Source organism: Scylla paramamosain, chromosome 32 (genome assembly GCF_035594125.1).
Source record: "Scylla paramamosain isolate STU-SP2022 chromosome 32, ASM3559412v1, whole genome shotgun sequence".
NCBI lineage: Eukaryota > Metazoa > Arthropoda > Malacostraca > Decapoda > Portunidae > Scylla > Scylla paramamosain.
The window spans coordinates 11,269,881-11,279,880 of NC_087182.1; the positions used below are offsets into that span (position 1 = coordinate 11,269,881).

The following is a 10,000-nucleotide window of genomic DNA, read 5'->3' on the forward strand; positions in this document are numbered from 1 at the left end:
TGGTCAGCTAAGTATGTTGTAATATAGTAGTAATAGCAGTGTTTCTTTTTGCTGACAGAAAACGAAGAAATAGAAAATGAAAACAGGCTAGTCACTTAAAAAAAAAAAAAAAAAACATAAAAAAAAAGAAAAAAAAACATAAGGGAGCAAGTCACTCAAAAAACAAGAGGTGAACAAATAAAAAAATGGTCACTCATAAAAGAAAGAAATTAATAAATTAAAAATCAGGCGAATCACTCATCAGGTGATTTCTGTAAACAGGCAACGAAGTGCCAGTGACATTGTTTGGCGAGGAGTAACACGAGGAGAGACCAGGTTAACTCGCCTGGAAAACAAGACGTCGGAGTGGATGCTTCTATGTCAAGAGAAGGTCAGCATGCTCTCTCCCATACACAACAACAACCGTTACTGCTGCTGCTGCTGCTGCTGCTGCTGCTGCTGCTGCTGCTGCTGCTGCTGCTGCTGCTGCTGCTGCTGCTGCTATTGCTACTACTACTACTACTACTACTACTACTACTACTACTACTACTACTACTACTACTACTACTACTACTACTACTACTACTACTACTACTACTACTACTACTACTATAACGCTGTGTTAGAGGAGACTTAGAAATATAACTACGTACGAGGTGCTACTCAGAAGTGCACAGATTTAAGCATGGTAGGAAGATAACATTCTTTGCCTCCCAGTTTCCATTGTCGCTTTCAAAGTAAGCTACTCGGTCATGCATTTTTTTTTCTTTGTCTTCCACGACTCCATACATACCTGGAGGTCTTGTAGTTCTTACTGGCTCTCCTCAGTCGTGTCAAAACGACCTCCCTCTAACCAGAATTTCAGCTTTGGGAGCATGCAAAAAGTAGCAGGAACATGGTCAGTTGAATAGGATGGGTGGGAAATGATTACCTTGGTTTGGGAAGCAGGAGACTATCGGACATTAAGTGATATGGAGGTGGGCAGTTTTTCATGATGGAATATCCAGTCTTTGTTCTCCCTCATTCTAGAGATTTGCCGCATATGGTCACTCTAGGACGATTCAGAAATACACACTGATACCTTTCCATTTATAGTTTGATCAAGGGAAAGAAATTCTTTACAAATAATCTCTGCAATAGCTAAGGAAACAGCCAATATAGACTTGACATTGTGAACCTGACGCATTTTCCGAACTTGGTGGCTGAAGAGATTGTCATCAAATCCACTGGTGCTTCATCACAGGTTTAGAGCCATGAAGCCATGAATCATATTAGTTATGAGGTTGAGGTAATTTCTCATTTGAAATCTGATCCCCCTGCAATATGCAGTGTGAGGTGCCCTGTCTGTCAGTCATCAGTCTAGGCGCATTCTGTACCAAGGCACTTCATGTTTTACAAGGTCAACAAAATGCGTCTAATGCTCCATTACGACAGTCTTACGGTATCGCAGACAGCATGGATAACTCGTGTACGTGCAGGGAGAGGCAGCGCACTTCATTGATATTTTGTAGTGGTGTGCTCGTGGATGGCAGTTCAGAACATTCATCATCTTCGATGAACGTTATTTTTGTTTTATTATTTTTTAACGTTGATTCCAGAAAGAACTATTTTGAAACAATGCTTGCCACCAAATGCTTTATGAATGGTTTCCGCAGTTGTTTTGTTTGTCTTGAGACAACACGATGTAGGTCATTCACTCTATGAAATCCTTTATTGCATTTTTAATTGTTTGGGTCTATATCGTCTGTAGGACTACTGAACGCTTAAATGATCGACTTGTAACTAAGTTCGATCGCCGACTGTAGTGGAGCAGGCAGGGTTTTTAAAGTGATGGCTTGCAAAGGCCCATTGCAGGTCCTGGTGAACGTTCCCTTTATACACTCTTCAGATCATCTCAAAATTAACTCAGCGACACCACTCACACACGGCAGCTGGCACACTGGCTTACAAGACGTTAAATGTACTCCACCTAGTGAGTAGAAAGCCGATTAGGGATTTGCTCTGTGTTCACTTTGAAATATGTGGAACTTCTCGGTAGCACCTCTCGTCGATAGATTTGTGAAGTGATTGATAAATTGGGAGAGGGAGAGAGAGAGAAAGAGAGAGAGAGAGAGAGAGAGAGAGAGAGAGAGAGAGAGAGAGAGAGAGAGAGAGAGAGAGAGAGAGAGAGAGAGAGAGAGAGAGAGAGAGAGAGAGAGAGAGAGAGAGAGAGAGTCGGGGGCATGGTTGCAGGATGAAGGGTCAGAAATACGAATTTGAATATTGTCTTAATTTTTACAACACATAAAAGTAGAGCTGCAAGAGCTACATGTAAACTGTCTTTCAGTAATAGAAAATACAAAACAGAACGTGTAGGGAACACATTCACTATGTTACAAAATAGTGACATAGAGAGAGAGAAAAAAAAAAGACAATTAGATAAGTGACATTAGCAGAACCTGGGCATTAAACTTTGCATGCCAAGGACAGAAGGGATAGAGAGCAGTAATTGAAGTGAAAACGAGGAAATCATCATCAAATGGTAAATAATGGATGAAGCGTTGGTAATGAATACAGGTAAACGAACAAGCTGGACCTTGAAATGCATACACTTACAAACCGGTGTGCAGGCAGACAGGTATGAAAGAAGGCAGGCAATTAATCAAAAAGACACAGAGAGGGCGAAATGGAATGAGTGATACGTTAGTTGGAACGACGCTCAATGAATTCCCTGATACTGCCTTGGAGTGCTTCGTTGTGGAGGACATCAGCTAGAGGGTGGTTGATGTAGAAGTCCTTGCTGCAAGACACAAGGGGGGGGGAGGGTAAGAGTTGACGTGCTGTATTAGGTAAGGGATGAGGGCGGAGGTACATTCACTACAGACAGACAATGAAGAGTGCTAATGTCAATAGTGTCTTTCTGTTATGCCCATCCTGAAGTATTAGTGCGTGTCGGCCTCGCTTCATACTCCCCGTTCCGGAACTCCGCCTGGCGACCGAGTGCATCACCAGTGACGTCATTAATCGCAGCTGCCAAATAGCCTTCCTGGAAACGGGAGCGTTGTTGTCGCTATAGGACTATAAATAATGGCAACAGCGGTCGTGTCTCACGGAAGGCTGTTTGGCAGATCCGATTATTTTTCCCATCGACGGAGTTACGGGACAGGAAGTGTGAAGCGGGCCAAGAACAATATGCCTCAGTGATAAAGAAATACGATGATCTTGTTATTACTGTGAAAGAAAGGAACAAAAAAATTAGTAAAATATCTACCAATACTTTTGTCTTGATTTCTTTCTGTTGACAGACTACAGAGGAACAGATCATGGAAGAAATCAAATGAATCATTAAGAAAAAAAAAAAAAAAGAATGACTCAAAAGTAACGAAAACAAATTAGAAAAAAAGCGAGTTAATCATGCGTTGTTATGATAACGAAGTAAATAGCAGTCTCAGGTAAGGGATAACAAGGGTCAGGTTGATATGCCTGAAAAAGAGACATCGAAGTATTGCTCACACATCAGGAGGAAATAGAAAAAAAAAAAAAGTTTGGCATGCTCGCTCACACCCAGCAACAAAATGGTAAGGAAATCTGGAAAGGAAGTGATAACTACACATGGCTGGAAAAAGAAACTGTAAAGTTAACATGCTGCAAAACGAACGTGCATTGTCATTCTCTCTGTATGTGTGTGTGTGTCTGTGTGTGTATGTGTGTTTATTGCTCACTTATGTACACAGTAACGACTTGGATGCGGCCAGTTCTTATGTCTACTTGTCAGAGAGAGAGAGAGAGAGAGAGAGAGAGAGAGAGAGAGAGAGAGAGAGAGAGAGAGAGAGATAACGTAGACTTCTTCAGTATTAATAACAGTATTCAGCAGTAGTCACTGGTCTTGCCGTGGCTTGTGTGGGTGTGTGGGCGTGGGTGGTGGCGTCACTATACGACGGTGTCCTGGGTGCCCACGTCGGTGTTCTGTACTGGCTCGTCGTAGTAATAATCCCTGAAGGCCGGATGATCTCTGAACCAGCCGCGGCTGCAACACAGACTGGCGGTGAGCGGGAGGAGGAGGAGGAGGAAGAGTAGGAGGAGGGGGAACACAAACACAATGAAAAAAGCAGGATTGCATATACGGCGAAGAGCAGGACGAGATGCATGGCATAAAAGAGAGAAAAGGAGACTTTGAAGGAAAGGAAGGAAAGAGGGAAGTAAGGCAGAAAGTGTGAAGGAATGTAAGGAATAATATCGATGGAGAAAAAGCAAGGATGGGTAGGAATTAATGTAGAGGAGGAGGAAGTGGAATTAGGTAGAGAAACAAGAGTTAGAAAAGCGAAGGAGTCCCTAAAGGAATAAAAATCAGAGACGAAGTGAGTATGAGGGAATGTCGACGCATAGAATTTAGGAGACAAGTAGGGAAATGGAAAGACTTAAGGAAGGGAAAGAAAGAAAAAGCAGACAGAAAGAGGGAGACTAAAGCAAGCCCAGAGGTGCTGAGTAAGGGACGAGGCAAGAAAGAAAAGCAAAGCAGAGCAGTTTAAAGAGGGAAAGCTATACACTTCTATGTATCAAAGAATAAATATCAGACGAGAATAAATGTCCCTATAAGTATATGTGTATTTCCATCACCAAAGGAAGAGTGAACATTGGAGTTAACAGATTCATATATGGGTGAGGTCCTTGGATCGAGTGTTGTCTGGCCATTCTGAAATGCTGGTGGAAGGAAAGGTTGAGACAGAACGCGATGTTGAATCCTTCAACTCATTAATGCGTTGAGGAGGACGGCTGACGCGGAGACATCGACGGAAGAAATAGTATGTAAGATAAGGCACATTGTTAAATGATAAAGAAATCAGTTCATAGTAAATCTCTATAAAATACAAAGCGCGCGTGCGCGCGCGCACACGCATGCACGCACGTATGCACGCGCGCGCGCGCGCACACACACACACACACACACACACACACACACACACACACACACACACACACACACACACACTTACCACTCTGGCACGTTCTCCGGGTAGTCGCAAAGGGATGTCTTGTCGTTGAATACTTGTCCGAGAGGGCAGGAAGACTCTTGAGGGATCAGATTGTTGAGACACACATAGAACTTCTGGCAGTCATCAAGGTTGACATAGGACGGGTGAGGCACGGGCAAGCCGTCAGCGGTGAACACTGGCCGGCCGTCGCAGCAGAAGTTACCGTTCTTTATGCAGGCTGTTAAGTGAAGGGACGAGGATGAGGTGGGTGAAAGGAAAGGGCAAGTATGCTACCTGTGATTGTCTTATTGGTTGGAGTTAAAGAAAAGGAAGGGAACCTGAGCAATAGCATAACGATGCGAGATGAGATAATAGAAGACATTGTCCTAGCATTCCTCAAGCAACTTTCCGTTGATTGAATAACTCACTCATTCATTCACTCACTCACTCTTTTAGTAAATAACTGCCTGTCTCTCTCTGCTTGGTCAATTTACTCACATTGTGGGTTCTCGACGCATCCCACCCTTCCTGCAGAATCGGGCCAGGTGCAGATACCCTGCTTAGAGTCGAAGTGGAGCCCAGGTGAACAGTCAGTGGAGCTCTCCTTGAAGCCGTCCTTGCACGTGTGGAAGCGACCGCAGACGGACTCGTTAGGGTCAGCAAAAATGCCGTGCCTTCTCACACAGAATTCGCTGGGATAAGTCGGTTGTTCTGTAGGCAGAGACGTAATAAGTGTTAAGATGCGAAGATGGTGCAAGGTTGGTAGGCACACTTTAATGTCAATGTATAAAGGGAATTATATTTTATGTGATGGAGGGAGGCTGAGAGGGTGTGACGTAACAGTGTGTTGGCAACTGTTTCACAAGGACAGGATGATGTTTGGAGATGTGAGGGTGCGGCGGTGGTGAATTGTTGTCGGGAATTGATTGGTGGGGAAGGGAGACGTTGCGAGGTTGGTGGAGGAAAGGTTTATGAGGGGACGAGATCTGGGTGTGGTGGAGGTTGTACACGGGAAAGGAAAGAGTAAAGGTGTGGGAGCTTGTCTTGTGGGCCTTGAGTGTTCACGTGTTAGGGCGGGCATTGGGGACCTGAGTGTGAAGGAGCGGGAGAGAGAGAGAGGGGGGAGCGAAGAAGGCAGAAGAGAGGCGGGGAGAGCTCAAGGAGAAGGAGAAAATCATGCCTGAAGGGAATATAAAGAGGGTGGAGGAACAAAATCAAAATAAGAGAGGGGGGTGAAGGGGGTATAAAAAAAACACGTTCAAGGTTAACACGAAATGCATCGGTAGGAATAAGGAGCCTGACCACACAGGCCTCACAGGTGGCAGCGAGGGAAACGAGGGAGCCGATCAGGGACGAGAGAGAGAGAGAGAGAGAGAGAGAGAGAGAGAGAGAGAGAGAGAGAGAGAGAGAGAGAGAGAGAGAGAGAGAGAGAGAGAGAGAGAGAGAGAGAGAGAGAGAGAGAGAGAGAGAGAGCAGCTGATACTGGTTATAACTGCTTAAAACTTGAAAGGAAAGTTGTCGGTTACATGTTTATTGTATTTTCAGGATACTGTATAAATTTTTTGCTTGTTCACGTTATTTATCCTTTTACTTTTTTCATAGTTTTGTCAATTAATTTGTGTTCATTAATCTCAGTTTTCATTTATTTTAGGAGTGACAAAGAAATACAAATAAGATGTTATAAAGGATGAAACAAAAGTGAGTGATCGCTAAATGAATAACCAACAAAAGGGAAATGGAATAAACAGATAATTAAGATAGTAAGTAGAAAAGAAAATACATCGTGTCTGATGATGAACAAGCAGAAGGAAAAAAAAAAAGGAAGATAAAGTGAATAGACAAAAATTACTGAAAGAAAAACAGTTAATAGAAATATAAATAAAAGTGAATGTTCAAGAAATAAAAGTAAAAAAAAAAAAAATGTGGATGCAAGAAAATAAACAATAAATTACGTAATGGTAAGTTCGATGAATATTAGATTAAAGAAGAAAGTGGTGATTTAAAAAAAATCTGAAAGTGAAAATAAAAAAAAAAGAAGACAGTGATGAAAACATAAGTACTAGGTTTGATCTTAATAGTGTCATGTGCCTTGCTGTGCATTTCGTGTGTCGTGTGTCACGTGATGCAGACATCGGTAAAGGAACACAGGTGCTCCTCTGCAAATAGTAAAGGTAAGACTGATTATACACCTGCTTTATACACCTGACCACTGGCCTTATATGTATATCACACTTGTATTTTTCTCATGATTGTTCTTACGCATGAATCGACCCACACTTTTTTTCTTTCTTTTACCTAAATATCTTTTTAGTTCTTGCATCTTGATCCATGCGTGTTTTGTCATCAGTGTGACAAAAGGAATTTACACACCTGTTCAGTTAATGCACATGTCATCATCATACCTGTTTTGTTAAACATGTGCCTTCCCTGCATATTATTTTTTTCATTTATATAGAACAGAAGGTTGTCCTACGCCGCATCCCTCTCCCCCCCACCTCATAACTTGCCCTGTAACTTCTTGTTCGTGTATCTTGACCTGTACTAGTTTTTCATACCTGCACGTTCCTCAGACTGCTCGTTCATTACTTCACCAGTTAGGTATTGTCATCTAACCTTTACTCTTTGCCATATATTTACGAATCTTTTGAATTTTCTTATTTTATCATTTTAAGTAACATGACCTGGATTATTCTAATGTTAAAAGATTCATATCTATAATCAACTCTCTCATATGACTCAATAACTGTGGTCCTTTCAATCAATCAATCAAATCTCTTTTTCTGTTCTCTGCAGGTATGAGTTCACCAAGGGACGACCGGCGAGTTATGCAAGGAATTACGTAAGTTGGACCATTTACTGTTCTTTTTTTTCAGTTATGTGTTCACTTTTTTTTTTTTTCTGTACCGCTTCCTCGTTCGTTAGAAGCGGCCGGAATTTTCTGTGAGAAGTTAAGCACCTGAGCTGGACTACGTATTAGCTTTAGTATTCAATTATGTGTTCGCCTTTTTTTTTTTTTTTTTTACTGCTTCCTCGTTCGTTAGAAGCCGTCGGAATTTTCTGTAAGAAGTTAAGCACCTGAGCTGGAGTGCTTATTAACTTTAGTATTCAATGCATCTTCCTTTCCTATCATTCCCTAATGATTACCTGTCTGTGCAGCGTATGAAACTTCCTTTCTCGACTTTTTTTTTTTTTCATTCTCACTCTCTCGTTCGTAAAATCTAAGTTACGAAATGGTTCTTGTCGCAGTGGGCTGTCTCTCTTATTACAAATGCAGGTCTGAAAGGTGACATACGATTTTTTTTATGACCAGGAAAATCACAGCAGTTTTAGACTGAGGTGAAGAGGCAGGTAAACTCTAGGCATGTGAAATGTATCTTTGTGTCTTTCCACCACTGTGTGTGTAGTGGTGAATGGCTCCCTGAAGGAAAGTAGTGAAGACAGGAAGCTTCTTGCTGTTCATATTACCGGTAATGAAGACATAGGAATGAAGGAATTAACTAAATGAAAATGACAATAAAAATCCGTGTAAAATTGGTAATACTTACGCAAAAGTGGCCTGTCTGTGCAGTCGACGACAAGAGGGGTATCGCAGGGGTCTACGTGCCCTGCATTGGCCTTCAGGCTGTCAAATACGAGACCGTCATCGCAGAGGTGGGATTGGGGCACACCGCCAGTGCACTCCCAATACAAGTCACACTGCTCGAAGTCAGGGTACAGGCCATCCTCCTCGCAGAAGAAGTCAGATTTCCCTGCTTGGATCGGGGCTGAGCCGCGCTGCGGACTGCCTGAAGGGGAGGAAGATAAATACTGTTAGTTCACTTCAGGCTGCACTGCGTCGGCAGGTGGAGAGGGAGTGTTATGTTGTTAGGGTGTTTGGGAAGGGAGGGAAGGTAGCATCGCTTGGAGAAGTTAATGAGGATGGGTTCACGCCTAGGGAAGGGAGGGGAGGAAGCACTATTAGCAACAGCTAAGACGGGGAAAGGCTGTTTATGAGCCAGCCTGGAGAAATAGAACGAACGGTTTGTACTCTATAGTAAATATTTATGTCTATATTTTGTAAGTATAATTCAGGCTTGGGAAAATGGTGAAGGGGAACGGCTATAGGCGAGGAAAGGGAGGCATGTAGCCAGTTATGTATGGCTGAGAGAACGTTAACGTGTCACCAATATGTAAGTGTATTACATAATCTTTTGGCGCCATAGTTGCTCGCTATCAGTTTATAGGGCAGCGAGGAGACAGGGTGGAGGTGATGGTTGTTTGGGGCACGCCTGATGGGGGGAGGGGACAACAGCGGTATGTAGGGCGGCAGAGAAAGGAGTAGTGGGTGCTAGGATTGTCTTGCCTTCAGCTCTCAGGTCAAGATGTTCTTCAGTTAATGTGATTTAAGATTGATCTTTTTATATAATTCTCATTATTCTTCGTATTATTTGGTAACTGTCCTCTGTTTATGCATTTATTTTTAGTAGATTTTTGATAGACAATTATATGGTGGGCCTTTGTTAGAATACGTCTCTTACAACCAGTAAGAGGGAGCGAGGGAGGGAGGGAGGGGATGAAAGAAAGGTGAGCGGGAACAAATTAAATGCGTTTTGCTTCGCAACTAAAAAAAAAAAAAAAACAAGGGAAAAAAAACAGGTATCAAGGAATCATGAAGTAACAGTAAAACACACACACACACACACACACACACACACACACACACACACACACACACACACACACACACACACACACACACACACATCACACACACACACACATGTCGACCTTATGGCCAGGAAGGTCAGTCGGTCGATATTTATGTGAAAGTTTACATTTGCACACACACACACACACACACACACACACACACACACACACACACACACACACACACACACACACACACACACACACACACACACACACACACACACACACACACACACACACACCGTAAGTAGACAGTGATGGTATAGTTCACTTGTTTTCTTTGGGGTGAGGGAGGAAGAAAGGCAAGAATAGATAGAAGAGGAGGAGGAAGAGAAGGAATACAAAAGAATATAAAGGAAAGCCAAACAGCAACAGAC

General features: G+C 42.6%; 1 protein-coding gene across 3 annotated transcripts in view; it reads right to left on the reverse strand.

Annotated features, from left to right (window-relative positions):
* The window catches only part of LOC135089186 (protein obstructor-E-like), a 15,948-nt gene that overhangs the window by 780 nt on the left and 5,168 nt on the right, over positions 1-10,000 (reverse strand). Inside the window, exons 2-5 of one of the 3 annotated variants that reach the window (XM_063984511.1) lie at positions 8,477-8,716; positions 5,430-5,642; positions 4,953-5,169; positions 2,234-2,758 (exon numbers count right to left, since the gene is read on the reverse strand). In XM_063984511.1, the coding sequence (XP_063840581.1) occupies positions 2,662-2,758; positions 4,953-5,169; positions 5,430-5,642; positions 8,477-8,716 (767 nt within the window). In that variant the 3' untranslated portion in view covers positions 2,234-2,661. Of the gene's footprint in view, positions 1-2,233; positions 3,986-4,952; positions 5,170-5,429; positions 5,643-8,476; positions 8,717-10,000 lie in introns of those variants that run through there. The other 2 variants (XM_063984512.1, XM_063984510.1) reach the window with 2 other exon arrangements.